The sequence below is a fragment of the Bufo gargarizans genome, chromosome 11 (genome assembly GCF_014858855.1).
Source record: "Bufo gargarizans isolate SCDJY-AF-19 chromosome 11, ASM1485885v1, whole genome shotgun sequence".
Lineage (NCBI taxonomy): Eukaryota > Metazoa > Chordata > Amphibia > Anura > Bufonidae > Bufo > Bufo gargarizans.
Genome location: NC_058090.1, coordinates 29,414,409 through 29,431,900, shown reverse-complemented (window position 1 = coordinate 29,431,900; position 17,492 = coordinate 29,414,409). Strand labels below are relative to the sequence as shown.

Genomic DNA, 17,492 nt, shown 5'->3' with positions numbered 1-17,492 from the left:
GACAGAAAAAGAATGAGGACTAGAAATGAGGAGGTCCAGGGAATGAAGAGTACTGAGGATGAGAAGGACAAGGGATGAAGAGGACTTGAGATGAAGGGTACACAGGATGTGGAGGACCAGGGATAAGGCGTACTGTTTAGAGATGAGGGAGGGCAGGGGATGAGGAAGACTGGAGATAAGTACCATTGATTAAGAGTACTGAGATGAGGAGGACCAGGGCAAGGAAGACAAGAGCAGAGAGGATGAAGAGCACTGAGGATAAGGAGGACTAGAGGTGAAGAGCAGAGAGAATGAGGAGGACCTGGAATTAAGAGCAGAGAGGATGAGGACTAGAGGTGAAGAACACTGAGGATGAGGAGGACCAGTGATGATGAGGACTAGAGGTAAAGAGCAGAGAGAATGAGGAGGACCTGGAATTAAGAGCAGAGAGGATGAGGAGGACCAGTGATGATGAGGACTAGAGAGGATGATGAGGACCAGTGATAATAAGGACTAGAGGTGAAGAGCAGAGAGAATGAGGAGGACCTGGAATTAAGAGCAGAGAGGATGAGGACTAGAGGTGAAGAACACTGAGGATGAGGAGGACCAGTGATGATGAGGACTAGAGGTAAAGAGCAGAGAGAATGAGGAGGACCTGGAATTAAGAGCAGAGAGGATGAGGAGGACCAGTGATGATGAGGACTAGAGAGGATGATGAGGACCAGTGATAATAAGGACTAGAGGTGAAGAGCAGAGAGAATGAGGAGGACGTGGGATTAAGAGCAGAGAGGAGGAGAAGGACAAGTGATGAGGACTAGAGGTGAAGAACACGGAGGATGAGGAGGACCAGTGATGATGAGGAGAATGAGGGATTTCTGACGCTGCCTCCCCCTCTCCAGGCTGCGCCTTTTGCGCATCCTCTCTAAGAGCTCGACCTCCTAGCAGGAAAATGGCGCTGAATAATTTCCTCTTCGCCCAGTGCACCCTGTATTTCCTGGCCTTCCTCTTCAGCTTCATCGCCGTGGTCCCCCTGTCTGAGAACAGCGCGGACTTCCACGGGAAATGTCTGCTGTTCACGGAGGGCATGTGGCTGAGCGGGAACGTCAGCCTGGAGCGGGAGCACCTCACGGTGGAGGAGTGGGGCCCGGAGTCCGCCTGCAGGTTCAGCGTCTTCACCGGGGTGCTGGCCCTGCTGGCCGCCGCCGTCCAGGCCTGGAGGACGCTCTTCTTCCTCTGCAAGGGTCACCAGGAGTGAGTATCAGAGAGGCACATGGACTGCAGATGGGTGCGAGGGTGACCTCAGGCTGCAGACGTCACTGGACGGCTTGTATGGTGGGGGGACTGGGGGCTGTGGTCTGTCCTGATGGGGAGGTCTAGTCTGGGGTCTGTATAGGTAGGTCGTCTGATTTGGAGTCTGCATTAATGGGGAATCTGGTCTGGGGTCTGTATTGATGGGGTTTCTGGTCTGGATAGATAGGCTGTCTGGTTTGCTTTGGGGTCTGTATAGCTCAGGGATCAGCAACCTTAAGCAGTCCAGTAGTGGTGAAACTACAACTCCCAGCATGCACACTCACTTGGCTGTTCTCAGAATGGAGCATGCTGGGAGTTTCTTTCATCACAGCTGGAGGTTGCTGATCCCTGGTATAGGTGGAATTTCTGGTTGTGTGATCTGTATAGGTGGGTGGTCTGGTTTGGGGTCGGCATAGATGGGTGGTCTGGGATCTATATACGTGGGTAGTCTGGTTTTAGGTCTGTATAGATGGGTGGTCTGGTTTGTGATTTGTATAGATGGGTGGTCTGGTTTGGGGTAGGTATAAATTGCGAATCTGGTCTGGGGTCTGTATTGATAGGTTGTCTGGTCTGGGGTCTGTATAAATGAGGAATCTGGTTTGAAGTCTGTATAAATAGGTTATCTTGTCTGGGGGCTATATTGATGGGGGCCTCTGGTAAGGGGTCTGTATTGATGGGGGCATCTGGTCTGGGGTCTGTATTGATGGGGGCATCTGGTCTGGGGTCTATATTGATGGGGGCGTCTGGGTCTGTATTAATGGGGGTGTCTGGTCTGGGGTCTGTATTGATGGGGGGCTTCTGGTCTGAGGTCTGTATTGATGGGGGTCTGGGGTCTGTATTGATGAGGGCCTCTGGTCTGGGGTGGTCTGGTTTGTATATAGATAGGTGGTCTGGTTTGGGGTAGGTATAAATTGTGAATCTGTTCTGGGGTCTGTATTTATAGGTTGTCTACTCTGGGGTCTGTATAAATGAGGAATCTGTTTTGGAGTCTGTATAAATAGGTTATCTTGTCTGGGGGCTATATTGATGGGGGCGTCTGGTCTGTATTGATGGGGCTTCTGGTCTGGGGTCTGTATTGATGGGGCTTCTGGTCTGGGGTCTGTATTGATGGGGGCGTCTGGTCTGGGGTCTGTATTGATGGGGGCGTCTGGTCTGGGGTCTGTATTGATGGGGGCGTCTGGTCTGGGGTCTGCATTGATGGGGGCTTCTGGTCTGGGGTCTGTATTGATGGGGGTCTGTATTGATGGGGGCCTCTGGTCTGGGGTGGTCTGGTTTGTCTATAGATGGGTGGTCTGGTTTGGGGTAGGTATAAATTGCGAATCTGGTCTGGGGTCTGTATTGATAGGTTGTCTGGTCTGGGGTCTGTATAAATGAGGAATCTGTTTTGGAGTCTGTATAAATAGGTTATCTTGTCTGGGGGCTATATTGATGGGGGCGTCTGGTCTGTATTGATGGGGCTTCTGGTCTGGGGTCTGTATTGATGGGGGCCTCTGGTCTGGGGTCTGTATTGATGGGGGCCTCTGGTCTGGGGTCTATATTGATGGGGGCCTCTGGTCTGAGGTCTGTATTGATGGGGGCGTCTGGTCTGGGGTCTGTATTGATGGGGGCCTCTGGTCTGGGGGTCTGTATTGATGGGGCCTCTGGTCTGGGGGTCTGTATTGATGGGGCCTCTGGTCTGGGGTCTGTATTGATGGGGGCGTCTGGTCTGGGGTCTGTATTGATGGGGGGCCTCTGGTCTGGGGGTCTGTATTGATGGGGCCTCTGGTCTGGGGTCTGTATTGATGGGGGCGTCTGGCCTGGGGTCTGTATTGATGAGGGCTTCGGGTCTGAGATCTGTATTAATGGGGGCGTCTGGTCTAGGGTCTGTATTGATGGGGGCATCTGGTCTGGGGTCTGTATTGATGGGTTGTCTGGTCTGGGGTCTGTTTAGATGGGGGTCTGGTTTGGAGTCTGTGTAATGGGGAATCCGGTCTGGGGATCTGTATAGATGGGGTTTCTGGTCTGAATAGGTTGTCTGGTTTGGTGTAGGTATAAATGGGGAATCTGGGTTTATATGGATGGGTGCTTCACTGCTGCTATGGGGCGGGCTCCTCCAGCTAGGAGTTGTCCCCTCTCGGGCACACCTATATCGGCATCACCAGCATTGGACCTACTTAAATGTGTTTTCCTGGCTATTAATACTGATGACCTATCCTCAGAATAGGTCATCAATAACGGATTGGTGGGGGTCAGACACCGGGCACCCCTGCCGATCAGCTGTTTGACGAGAAGGCTGCGCTCCGTGCCAGCGCTGCCTTCCTTGTTTACCTGCTCACCGTCGAGCAGTTGTAACTATAAGTAAGCCGTCCCATGCATTTCTATGGGACAGCTTCTTCTCATTCAAGTGTATAGGAACGAGCCGTACCATAGAAGTGAATGGGAAGGCCTGTAATGCCGACGGCGAGCAGGTAAACAATGAAGGGAATGTTGCGCTTGCACGAAGCACAACCTTCTCTTCAACCAGCTGACCGGTGGATCAGACCCCTGCTGATCTGATCTGATACTGATGACCTATCCTGAGGATGTCATCAATATAAAAATTCCAGAAAACTCCTTTAAGTACCTGGGGCATTGTCCACAGTCCATTTTTCATTACCCATGCAAGTTGTTGCCCGCACATCTCTGCTTTGTTCACAACATATCGGCTGCACACCATGATGATGACCAGCACATGTCTGATTGTTCTCTCTGAGATCCGACTATATCTGCTCCTGATCATGCTCCTGGTCATGCACTTACACCCCGTGCCTGGCCCAGTTGGGAGTGACTGGATCTTTCGCATGAATATTGTTTTACAGAGCATCTATTGGCAATAAGAGTATGACTAGAGTAGGACTAGTGTGTGCACTTGTCGTACAGACCACATGGGGATCAATGAAAGCCTACATACATCTGTGTTGATTGGCTAGATGATTTTGTGTATCTACACAGCCTTGTTACTTTACTTGCCCCTGAGGAAAACAGTAAATTCAAAGGAGGGAAACAAGTCGGGCTTGGGTCTAATTATGTGACACTATTGCTATCAGTGCTCGTTTGGTTACCTCTGGTCTGGGGTCTGTATTGATGGGGGCGTCTGTATTGATGAGGGCTTCAGGTCTGTATTGATGGGGGCGTCTGGTCTGAGATCTGTATTGATGGGAGCATTTGGTCTAGGGCAGTGGTGGCTAACCTATGGCACGGGTGCCAGAGGCGGCACTCAGAGCCATCTTTGTGGGCACCCGCTCCCTGGAAAAAGTCTATGGTGTGCCAATATGCCTTAGACTTTTCCTGCCATTCATCAGTGCAGGGCGCACTATGAACAGCACAGGCAGCGCATAGAATGTAGGCAGGCTGTTATAGGTAAATGATAAAGAACATGGAAGATATACTATATAGGACTGTAGTATTCAGCTCAATTTGCCGTGTTGGCACTTAGCGATAAATAAGTGGGTATTTGGTTGCAGTTTGGGCACTCGGTCTGTAAAAGGTTCACCATCACTGGTCTAGGGTCTGTATTGATGAGGGTGTTGGGTCTGGGGTCTGTATTGATGGGGGCCTCTGATCTGGGGTCTGTATTGATGGGGGCCTCTGAACTGGGGTCTGTATTGATGGGGGCATCTGGTCTAGGGTCTGTATTGATGAGGGTGTTGGGTCTGGGGTCTGTATTGATGGGGGCCTCTGATCTGGGGTCTGTATTGATGGGGGCCTCTGAACTGGGGTCTGTATTGATGGGGGCATCTGGTCTAGGGTCTGTATTGATGAGGGTGTTGGGTCTGGGGTCTGTATTGATGGGGGCCTCTGATCTGGGGTCTGTATTGATAGGTTGTCTGGTCTACTGTTGTCTGGTCTACGGTGGACGCACATACATTGAGCATATTGCTGAAAGTTACAACCTCTCTACATATAGCTTTACATCTAGTTTAGGTTCAACCTTTTGAGATGATCATATCCTAGGGGTTGCTTGGTTACCCTACTGATGGTCCATATACTGAGCGTACTGATCATAGTGATATATATCTGCTATATAGGTCACTATTTTATCTATATAAACCAGTTTAGGGCATCACACTCCTCACTACCCCCCTAGCTGTTAGCCTAGGGATAGATTCGAAGACAGCGGGATTGCTCTTTTCAGGGCGACCATTCCGCTTTTAGGTAGGGTGACTCGGGGTCAGTCGTTCCCCCGGACAGCTAAGTATCGTGATTAGGGGTGAGCAACCAGCCGGTACCGAAGCCGACTAAAGTTGTGCAATCAAAGCCCGAAGTTCTTCACCAAAGTCTTGCGCAACTTCGGATTTTACTAATTTGGCCTCTGCGAAGCCAATACATTTTAATGCTGTACGGAGACGGCATTAAAATGAAGTTGGGGAACTAATCCACTTTGGGTCTTGGATCCGTAGCTGGGTTTGCTCACCCCTAATCCACGATATCCTTGGGATACTCTCCCTGTCTGCACCCCTGGCTTATGCTTTTCATTCAGCAGTTTGGATTTTCCTCTATAGTGTTCATTGTTTTAACGTATTATTAGTAAACGCTATATTTCAGGAAGGGCCTATTCCCGTTCTGTGAATTTTTTTTTTTTTTTTTTTTATATAGACGAGGCATCAGGTCTGGGGTCTGTATAAATGGGTGGTCAGGTTTGGGATCTGTATAAAGGGCGTGTAGTGTCTGTTCATATTTGGGTGTGCTGACGGGGGAGGGGCATATGTATTATTTATTTCAAATGACATAGGTTGAGGGTGGTCCTATATAAAAGGGGGAAATCGTGGTCTGTTTTAAATTTTTTTTTTTTTTTACTCCCGCTTCCAGAATCTCAAAGTTCTCGAGTGTGATGCCCTGCGCAGGGTGTGAAAGGGGCGGGGCATGACACTGGGATACAAAGAAAGCCAAGGTGACAATCCTTGTCATGCCCCGCCCCCTAGGGTCCTTTGCTAGGCTTACACAGTGTGTACATTTTTCCCAGAGTGTCCCTTTACATTTGCTACGAGGGAATCCTATAACTTTTAAATGCTCCATTGGAGGGTGTACACACTCGGGCGGTAGGCTGGGAGCGCTACCTGCGTATAACTGAACAGCGTGATTTACAATTGCCCGTTTTAGGGTGTATGATTTAAAATCTCATTATGTAGAAAAATAAAGGGATTTAAGTGACAAGAATAATGAGAGGAGAGAAGAGAAATCTCAAGACCCGGGCTCCCTCCTTGGCGTTATTAATTACGGCAGACGTCTTGGGAGACCACTTACTCCAGTGATTCGCATGCTGCTCGCAGCTTCTGCTGATGCGGTTTTTCGCCGTTCTTCTGAGTTATTTCGCCTCTCTTTTTATTGCAGCTCTTTCTTTCACGCCTTCCTGAATCTGCTGATCAGCTCCTTTGTGGTTTTTGTCACGTTTATTGCCAGCACCATTGTCAGCGTTGGGTTCAACATGTGGTGCGATGCCATTACCGAGAAGGGAAGCAGGCCCTACAGGTTGGTAGAAAGATTCATGTCTGCCTCCGAAGTAAGTCGTAGGAGTGTAAAGAACATCGGTCACCAGGATCAACCGCATTGAGGGAGGGTTGATCCTGCTGAGTACAAGGATACCTCATTCCTGTCCCTATGTCGAGTCGTTCCTGAGAAAAATAACTTTAATATGTCAATTAGATCTTTGGTGCACTGAGGGGTGGGCCGAGCCCTTGGAGCACCAGAGCTTCTCCGCTCTGCCCTTAGACTACTCAGTCGTCTCCTTGATTGAAAGAGCCAGGCGCCTGTGCTGTAGTCTACACTAACGGCACCAGTGCAAATAACTACTGTGCGTGCACCTAGTAGAACAGGCATCCTCAAACTGCGGCCTTCCATCTGTTGCAAAACTACAACTCCCAGCATGCCCGAACAGCCTACAGGTATCCTCCTACAGCAGGGCATTGTGTGAGTTGCAGTTTTGCAACAGCTGGAGGGCCGCAGTTTGAGGATGCCTGTAGTAGAGGATGATGTCAGCTACACATGCGCAATATCTCTGCTGCTGGGAAGGCAGATGCGCAGGCTCAGGATTACAGGGCCTGGCTGTTGTCAGTCAAGGGGGGGGGGGGTGGTCTAAGTGCAGAGCGGAGGAGCTCTGGTGCTCTGAAGGGTTTGGGCCCGACCCTTGGTGCAATGAAGACCTAATTTACATATTAATAAAATGTTTTCTTAGGAATGTCCCAATGGAGCAACACAAATGAGGTATAGTGTAACACAGCAGGAACAACACCTCCAGGCAGTATGTCTGGTTTAATAGGGTTGCTCCTGCTGACAGATGCTCTTTAACAGGCAGAGACTACCTTTTTTTTTTCTCTCGACGCAGCATCAATGCTTTGTGCGTGCAGTGTTTGGTATTGCAGCCCAGGCACATTCTAGGGCAGGGAGCAGCAACCTTCAGCGGTTGTGAAACTACAACTCCCAGATTGCCCCATTCTCTCTTATGGGAATTCTGAGAACAAATGTGCATGCTGGGAGTTGTAGTTTCACAGCTGGAGTGCTTCTAAACCTCATTTCCTATAACACTGGTCAGCAGACACTGCCCATGGACAAGTGACTCTGTTTCTTGAAATTGTCCCCTTCTTCTAATCCCATAGAGCCCCTTTAAGATGTCTCACCATATTATAATAATACTTATTGTATTGTAATTTATGTGAAATATAATATAATTAATTAATTAATTTTTTAAATTCAGGATTGGGTCTTAAAGGGGTTGTGCCCGGATAGAAGCTTATCTCCTATCTATATATATGATTGCTTGCAGTCTGACCACTGGGTCCCCCCACCAGTCTTGAGAATGTACCCCCATATGAGCTCAAGCATGCATCCTTCCACGCCACTGTACTCCGCTATATCCGGCCGTCCCGTAGAGAATAAATGAAGCAGCAGTGTGCATGTCCAACCTGCTGCTCCATTCATGCGGGGGGCATGGGACCCCCATTTGTTGGATACACTGTATCACCCCAATAAAACTAATGATAATAGAGGCAGTCCCCCTGCAGTCAGACTTGTGGTAGCCATACTCCGCACTTCCGTTGTCCTCACCAGGATCAGGGATGTGTCTCCCTCTGTGTAGACCTGTAGCACTGCGAGCCCACTCTTGGTTGCTTGTATGCTAAGAAGAAGTTAGTTCCTCCAATGGCTCTAGTTCTTTGACTAGTACTGAGCAATCGCTTTGAAGATATTTTGGTTGGAGTTTAGTAAATGAAGAATAATAAAAAAAACAACAACAAAAAAATAAAAATAAATCAGGCCTTAATAATAAATACCTATTCATGTGCAGATCTTCTAGGTCAGGGATCAGCAACCTCCAGCTGTTCAGAAACTACAACTCCCAGAATCCTCCTTTCACTGACCAACTGTGCATGCTGGGAGTTGTAGTTTCACAGCAGTTGGAGTTGTGAAGGTTGCCCAACCCTGTCCTAGGTCCCACAGATGTGTCATGTGAACCTGGATGAGGCTTCCTCCCCATGTTTCCAGTAACGAAAGGGAAGTCCACCCCATGGACCATAAATTCTTTTTCCCCTACGTATGATGGGTAGTAGGGTTGTCGGCACCAGCCTGTCCTGTGACGAGGATGGCGTGGTGACATGAACCAGGAGGGAGGGAACCATTTTACTCTTGCTGTGGGGTTGGTGTGTAAAACATCAGATCGGGGTTACTGTGACTAATGAGGATTTTTCTTTTCTCTGTGAAGCTGTGAAGAACTCCAGGACCGAGATCTCGAGCTTAACGTGGAAAATTCATCCTTCTACGACCAATTTGCCATTGCACAGGCAAGCGTTATCAATATTTAATTTATTTAAAGGGGGTTTATCCTAGAAAATCCATTTCATACACCCTAATTGCGAATTCTGAGTTAATAGAGGGTGGAGAGCAGTTACCAAGAGCGTCTCTGGCTCTGGAGGACCTCTTGTCTTGCATTACACAGACAACTATTGGGCACTGTGTAATGCTTCATTTCTCCTGTGGTGGCACTGTAGGGAAATTGAACACTTACTGCCAGGTTAACCCACAGATTACAGCTGATCGCTATGGATCCTAGCTATAGGATGCTTTGTGATCAGCTTATTTTCAAGGACTGCATCTGATAACTAGGGGTTCTCCAAACCAGAGAAACTTTTAAAGTCTATATCCTCTGCCAGTAATTCTGTATGACTTAGACCTCATGCACACGACCGTTGTGTGCATTCCGTGTCCGTTGTTCCGTTTTCCGTGATTTTCTGCGGACCCATTGACTGTCAATGGGTCCGTTGAAAACTCGGAATATGCACCGTTGTTCATCCGCGTCCGTGTTTCCTGTCCGTCCAAAAAATAGGACCTGTCCTATTTTTTTTTTTGACTGACAACGGTTCGCGGACCTATTCAAGTCAATGGGTCCGTGAAAAAACACGGATGCACACAAGATTGTGATCCGTGTCCGTAGACCACTTTCACACAGACGGATCGCAGATCAGTCTGCATAAAAGCTTTTTCAGATCTGAATTTTCACTTCGTGAAAACGGATCCGACAGTATATTCTAACACAGAGGCTTTCCCATAGTGATGGGGACGCTTCAAGTTAGAATATACTAAGAACTGTGTACATGACTGCCCCCTGCTGCCTGGCAGCACCCGATCTCTTACAGGGGGCTGTGATCCGCACAATTACCCCTAAGGTGCCGCAGGTCGGGGTTCTCCTCTGAGCGCTTCCTGCACTCTTCCTCTTAGGGCTGGGGGCTGCTTCCTGAGCGCTGCCTGCGCTCTCTTATGGGGCGGGGGGTGTCTGGGATTCTCCTCTTCGTGGGGGGACCCGTCTCCACTGAGCACTGCCTGCGCTCTTCTTCTCTCAAGAGCCGCACGTGTTTTAAATTCATTGGTGGCCAGTGCGGCCCCCCCCCTCCCTCCCCTGTATTACATTCATTGGTGGGCCCCCCCTCCCTAATTAAAATAACCCCCCTTCCCCATCATTGGTGGCAGCGGAGAGTGCCGATCGGAGTCCCAGTTTAATCGCTGGGGCTCCGATCGGTTACCATGGCAACCAGGACGCTACTGCGGTCCTGGTTGCCATGGTTACTTAGCAATTTTAGAAGCATTATACTTACCTGCGCTGTCTGTGACCGGTCGGGCGCTCCTCCTACTGGTAACTGAGAGGTCTGTGCGGCGCATTGCTTATAGCACAGACCTGTCACTTACCAGTAGGAGGAGCGCCCGGCCGGTCACAGACAGCGCAGGTAAGTGACAGGTCTGTGCTATAAGCAATGCGCCGCACAGACCTCTCAGTTACCAGTAGGAGGAGCACCCGACCGGTCACAGACAGCGCAGCAGGTAAGTATAATGCTTCTAAAATTGCTAAGTAACCATGGCAACCAGGACTGCAGTAGCATCCTGGTTGCCATGGTAACCGATCGGAGCCCCAGCGATTAAACTGGGACTCCGATCGGAACTCTCCGCTGCCACCAATGATGGAGGGGGGGCCGCACTGGCCACCAATAAATGTAATACAGGGGAGGGAGGGGAGTCTGCCCCCTCCTGCCTGGCAGCACCTGATCTCTTACAGGGGGCTATGATACGCACAATTAACCCCTCAGGTGCGGCACCTGAGGGGTTAAATGTGCGGATCACAACCCCCTGTAACAGATCGGGTGCTGCCAGGCAGCAGGGGGCAGTCATGTACACAGTTCTTAGTATATTCTAACTTGAAGCGTCCCCATCACCATGGTAACGCCTCTGTGTTAGAATATACTGTTGGATCTGAGTTATCACGATCTAACTCAAATCTGATGGTATATTCTAACATAGAGGTGTTCCCATTGTGATGGGATCGCTTCAAGTTAAAATATACCCTGACTTTACATTGAAAGTCAATGGGGGACGGATCTGTTTGCAATTGCACCATATTTTGTCAACATCAAACAGATCCGTCCTTGCATTGTAAGTCAGGACGGATCCGCTTGGCTCCGCACGGCCAGGCGATCACCAAAACGACTTTTTCCTTTATGTCCGTGGATCCTCCAAAAATCAAGGAAGACCCACGGAAGAAAAAACTGACACTGATCATGGAACTACGGAACCCGTTTTTGCGGACCGCAAAAAAAAAAACGGTCGTGTGCATGAGGCCTTACTGTTGTGATTACATGGTGCCTGCATCAAACTGAAAAGGACATGAGGGATGAGCATTGTGAGAAGGGCCTTGTCTATCAGCCAGTTAACAATACTGATGACACTGCCAGGGATGCTGGTTGGCTGACAAAAGCTCCTGGAAGAGCAGTCCTCAGGATGCTCCATCTTTAGGTCCTTTTCAGTTTGATGCCAGCACATTATACAACCATTGCCTGCATCAAACTGAAAAGGACACGAGGGAGTAGCATTGTGACAAGAGCCTCGTCTCTCAGCCAATTAACAATACTGATGATGCTCCCAGTGATGCTGAGAACAGCTGGCTGAAAGAGCAATCCTCACAATGCTCCTCGTCAGTTTGATGCCAGCACAGTATAGAGCCATTGCCTGCCTCAAACTGAAAAGGAATCGAGGAAAGGGGCATTGTGAGAAGAGTCTTGTCTCTCAGCCAGTTAATAATACCGATGACGCTCCTAGTGATGTTAAGAGCAGTCCTCACAATGCTCCACCCTCAGGTCCTTTTCAGTTTGATGCCAACACCGTATAGAGCCATTCCATTGTTTTAATCTCTCTTAAAAAGTTGAGTCATAGTATGATATTTATTTCCTAGTTCGGACTATGGGCCGCTTGGCTGTCCTGGCTCGGTATTACAGTCCTTGCCTTCTTGAAGGTCTACCACAACTATCGCCAGGAAGACTTACTGGACAGCCTCATTCAAGAGAAGGAGCTCCTGATTGGGAAGTCGTCCTCAAGAAGTCCTCTTCATGACGAGAAGAGCGGTATGATTTGAAATCTGTCAGTGAGCCAATCCTTTGCCAGGTATTTATTTCACTAGTATGGTTAGACCTCTTCTGAATTTGATTGGTCGGACAGCTCTAATAGGTTGATGACCCATTCTGCTGGACCTGCAAGGGAAAGTTGACCTACCTGCTTCCCGATGCCAGTTCCCTGCTCCTTCAGGCCTGCTATGCTCCACTGGTCTCCATTGACGTCAACATCCGGTTTGACATAGGTGCAGCCATTCGCATGCCATGGCAGTGACCGGATCCTTTTACGTCATAACAAAAGGTCGCATGATACAAGGGGATCCGGTCACCGCCGAGGCATGTGATTGGCTGCAGCTATTTCAAACCAGATGTTGACATCGCAGGAGAAGGAGCAGGTAAGAAGGTAAGTCATCTTTTCTTTGCAGGTCTGGCAGAAAGGAGGGGAAGGGGGAATTTGCCAACCCAACCTCCCCTCCCCTTCAATCTCATTCTTGTACAACCGCTTTAAGATACTGTGACAGTCTGTGTAGGGCTTTCAAACCCTTTGGGTGCTACTTGGAGATTGTCATCTCTGACCCACTACGGACAAGTCATCCAAGCCCACGGTTTAGAGGTTAGTGCAAGGGCCCAACCTCCAACATGACCATAATCGGCATGTGGCATATCACAGGATATTTAGCTGCTATTATCTTTAATAAAAATTCAAGTCATTTTTGTAAGAAAATCCATGTACTGTATATACAGATCACCTTGTGACCAGTACTCACCTCCGCAGAGATGTTCTATGTGAACCTTCCATGTAACATATGATCGGCTCTTCAAGGACTAAACAGATCTTCACGATTCTGCTTTGATTGTATGTGAATGAGCTCATGCAGTTATTAGACGTACAGTCCTGTAAATTGTGCATTATTGAAAATGTGAACGGGAATCTATCGATCGCATGATTTGCTATGTATAGCATTGCACAGTATTAGGTATTTATATCAAGCAGAGCGATGGAACGTGCATTATATTAGTGATATTTTGCACATACGTGTATTTTGCAGCTTGGGAAATCCAAAGTAACCATCATATAAGGTGATGTATAAGAAATACCACAAATTATATCAAAGCTAAAGGATCCAAAGGATGTTGCTTAAGCAATGGAAAAATCAAAATAGAAATGGTAAGTCTAATATGACCAGTCTATGTCTTGCTTTAAAGGGCATCTGTCAGCAGTTTTGTCCCTATGACACTGGCTGACCTGTTACATGTGCGCTTGGCAGCTGAAGGCATCTGTGTTGGTCCCATGTTCACATGTGCCCGCATTGCTGGGAAAAATGGTGTTTTAATATATGCAAATGAACCTCTAGGAGCAACAGGGGCGTTGTCATTACACCTAGAGGCTCTGCTCTCTCCGCAACCACTGCGCACTCTGCACTTTGACAGGGCCGGGCAGTGAAAACCTCATCACACCTTCCCTGTTAAAGTGCAGACAATGCAGCAGTTGCAGAGAGAGCAGAGCCTCTAGGTGTAACGGCAACGCCCCCGTTGCTCCTAGAGGCTCATTTGCATATATTAAAAAATATATATATATATAATTCTCACCAATGCGGGCACATATAAACATGGGACCAACACAGATGTCTTCAGCTGCCAAGCGCACATGTAACAGGTCAGCCAGTGTCATAGGTACAAAACTGCTGACAGATGCCCTTTAAAGCAAAACATAGACTGGTCAGAAAAATTTGTCCATAGCCATACGTATCATAGAATGTGTTGACTTTATTGGAGGCAGTGACTTTTCTACTTGTATGCTGCCTTGTCCTAACTCACATAAGAAGAGGGATATTAAGTAGTAGAATAGAAAACTGCCTAACTATTGAGTTCATGGGAGTAATGACAGCAGCAGGAGAGGAAGGTGTTGATCCTGATGGAGAAAGTGACCTATGATTGTGTAGGTAGGAAGAGGTTTGCAGGCAGTGAGAAAAGAATGAATGAGTGATGGATTTCTCAAATCCTTTTCCTTCCCTGCTTGCTGGGGGACAAACAAAACCCAGTTTCTTCCTGTCCCATCTGTACAGGTTGTATACGGTAGCACCCACATGGTACGATCAGTTAGTGGGTACTCCTATAGCTGAGGTGTAAAACAGATAGTTCACCTGCAGCACACAAAATGTGTAGATCTTTCAGAGCCGTGTTTGTGCTACTCTGCCATACGCTCTGTGCTGTATATTTATATCTTCAAGGGGCGACTACCAAAGAGGCTGCTATGTTTTTAGCTGTTAAACACCTTCCTGCAACTTTAACCAGTTTAGACTGTATTTAATCAGCATTTTCTCTGTCGCTGTGGGTTATTTGGCTTGATTAGAATGTAATGCGATACATTTTGAGCATCTGTCATATCCTTTGTACCCCCCCCCAGAGCAAAATGTAAGAATATAAATTGTGCTAGTATCCAATATCCCTGTAAAGATATTAGAAACGATGAACTGTCGTATTGGATAAAGTTGTTGGAGGGTGTATAGATGCTAAAATGTTAAAGCTGTCTAACGGCGGTCAGTCCTTTTCAAAGGTATGGTACCAATGATGTAGTGTTTGCTATTTACGCTGCTCGGAACTATTATATATGTATATAATTCTACTAAATGATGACTTTTTTAGCATGCACTGTTGTAACTTTATATGCTATAGATAATCTGATGATTGTAATGCTGCTAAACCTTTACTGCTTCGCCTGCAGTTTATTATGTGCTGCAAAATGAAGTATTACATGTACTGCAAATAGCCATATGGTAATATTATTTATTGTCGGTTATGGACCTTGTATCAAAGCTGTATGTAAAGTAAGAGATCGCAATTTATACTGAAATAAAGGACGACTGATCAATTGACTTTTTGTGTTTATTAGTATCCTCTAGGATCATTAGATCTAGAGATGAGTGAATCGATTTGGCGTAAATCAAATTCGTTCATAAGTCAGGCTGATTGAGCAGCGAGGGGTTGGCGCTCATGCTCAAGAGACTCTCTCCACTCACATTTACATGGGCCAGTTATCAGTAATGAGCATTCATATAAATGTTCGTTCCTGATACTAGGCCCAATCACCGTCTAAAATGAGCCCTAATTGGAAATAAGCAAATCAATTTGTATGAATCTATTTCATTCATAAAGCAGCCTGCTTGAGCAGCGAGGGGGCTGCCCCTGCTGCTCAAGAGACTCCCCCTCCCTCTTGATTGACAGGGCGAGACATCACACCTGGCCCGGTCAGTCTCGTTACCTGGAAGTGTAGCACAAGGTCTGGCGCTGTCAATCACAATGGGTGGGAGGGAAGTCTCTTGAGAAGCAGTGCCAGCCCCCTCGCTGCTCAAGCAGGCAGATTTATGAATGTGTTTGATTCATACAAATTGATTTGATCATCTCTAATTAGGGCCTGTTTTAGATGGTAATCAGGCCAGTTATCGGGAACAAACATTCATAACAAAAATGTTCCCATGCAAATGTACTGGTAGCTAGCCGAGAAACCTTTTCACCACTACATGCAAATCGGCCACAGCTGGTCACTGGGTGACCTAACAACGGGACCCATTGAAGGAACTTTCATCAACTTCAAGGAAACATGAGTAGGGATACATAGCAAGGAGCTTCATCAGTGCAGGCCACTCCTACGTAACTATTGCGTCATCAGACCAACCCCATAAATGGTCAATGGGAGCGTTATACTGCATAAATGCATTTATCGCCACCTAGTGGCAATTTACCAACTGTATTTTTTTCAGAATTGCTCAATATTTGTACAAATGATTATTTGTATATATACAGTGTAGACCCATATAGTGTGGCTGAAACTTAAAAAAATTTAAGACTTAAATTTTATGCAAAAAAGGCCTCATGCACACGACCGTGGTTTGGGTCAGTGGGGCCGCAAAAGATGCGGACAGCACACCATGTGCTGTACGCATCCGCACGTCCGTTCTGTGGCCCTGCAAAAAAAAAAATAGAACATGTCCTATTCTTGTCCGTATCACTGACAAGGATAGGACTGCTCTATTGAGAGACAGATGTTTCGTTCTGAAAAATGCGAAACACACACAGCTGTGTGGACCACAAAACGGACACGGTCGTCTACATGAGGTCTAAAACTTAATGGCTATGGACACCTTCAGGGGCATTTTTTTAATTTTTTTTATCTGGTCTTCTCAGCTGCTCTGACGGCTCGATATTTAGCCCATAATCCTAAGGCTACTTTCACACTAGCGGTTTTGCTGGATCGGGCAAGGCTAAGCAAAAACGCTTCCGTTACTGATAATACAACCATCTGCATCCGTTATGAACGGATCCGGTTGTATTATCTTTAACATAGCCAAGATGGATCCGTCATGAATTCCATTGAAAGTCAATAGGGGACTGATCCGTTTTCTATTGTGTCAGTGTTAAACGGATCTGTCCCCATTGACTTACCTTGTGGGTCATGACGGATCAGTCTTGCTCCGATTCCCATGTCACAAAGAAAACTGCAGCATGCTGCGGTTTGCTCTCCGGTGTGGGAACACAACCAAATGGAGCGGAATGCAAAACGTTCTTATCAGTTACGTTTTGACCTCATTGACAATGAATTGGGACAAAACTGGGGTTCCGCTTGTGAGTTCTGTTTGAAGGCTCTCACAAGCGGCCCCGAACGTATCCGTACGGCCCCAATGCATTCTGAGTGGACGCGGATCCGCTCAGAATGCCTCCGTCTGGCACCGTTTGGCCTCCGCTCGCTCAGCAGGCGGACACCTGAACGCTGCTTGCAGCGTTCGGGTGTCCGCCTGGCCGTGCGGAGCCAAACGGATCCGTCCAGACTTACAATGTAAGTCAATGGGGACGGATCCGTTTGAAGTTGACCCAATATGGCTCAATTTCAAACGGATCCGTCCCCCATTGACTTTCAATGTAAAGTCTGGACGGATCCGTCTGACTAACTTTCACACTTAGAATTTTTTCTGAAATATAATGCAGACTGATCCGTTCTGAACGGATACCATCGTCTGCATTATAGGAGCGGATCCGTCTGTGCAGACACCAGACGGATCCGCTCCGAACACAAGTGTGAAAGTGGCCTAACTGAGAAGGGGAAGCAACAGTCTGCAAAGGGAGGGAAAGCTGTATAAATAAAAAAAAATGAGCCCAAAAGTGGCCATAGCCTTTAAAGGCTATGGACACCTTTGGGGCAATTTTTTGTATAATTGGATTTTACTCATTTTGGGCAATTTTTTTTTTTTTCAATTAGTCTTTATTGATAATATTCAGCTGTTCTTAATAATGTCCTGCCTTTTCTGAAATAAAAGGATAGAAGGGTTAAAAGTTAGTCTGTTTGCA

At 47.4% G+C, this 17,492-nt stretch overlaps 1 protein-coding gene across 3 annotated transcripts in view; it reads left to right on the top strand.

Moving 5' to 3' along the window:
- Positions 1-928: 928 nt before the first annotated feature.
- Positions 929-17,492, top strand: part of TMEM179 (transmembrane protein 179) — a 31,984-nt gene continuing 15,420 nt past the window's right edge. Inside the window, exons 1-5 of one of the 3 annotated variants that reach the window (XM_044271995.1) lie at positions 929-1,230; positions 6,619-6,756; positions 8,981-9,059; positions 11,993-12,201; positions 12,894-13,352. In XM_044271995.1, the coding sequence (XP_044127930.1) occupies positions 929-1,230; positions 6,619-6,756; positions 8,981-9,059; positions 11,993-12,172 (699 nt within the window). In that variant the 3' untranslated portion in view covers positions 12,173-12,201; positions 12,894-13,352. Of the gene's footprint in view, positions 1,231-6,618; positions 6,757-8,980; positions 9,060-11,992; positions 13,353-17,492 lie in introns of those variants that run through there. The other 2 variants (XM_044271996.1, XM_044271994.1) reach the window with 2 other exon arrangements.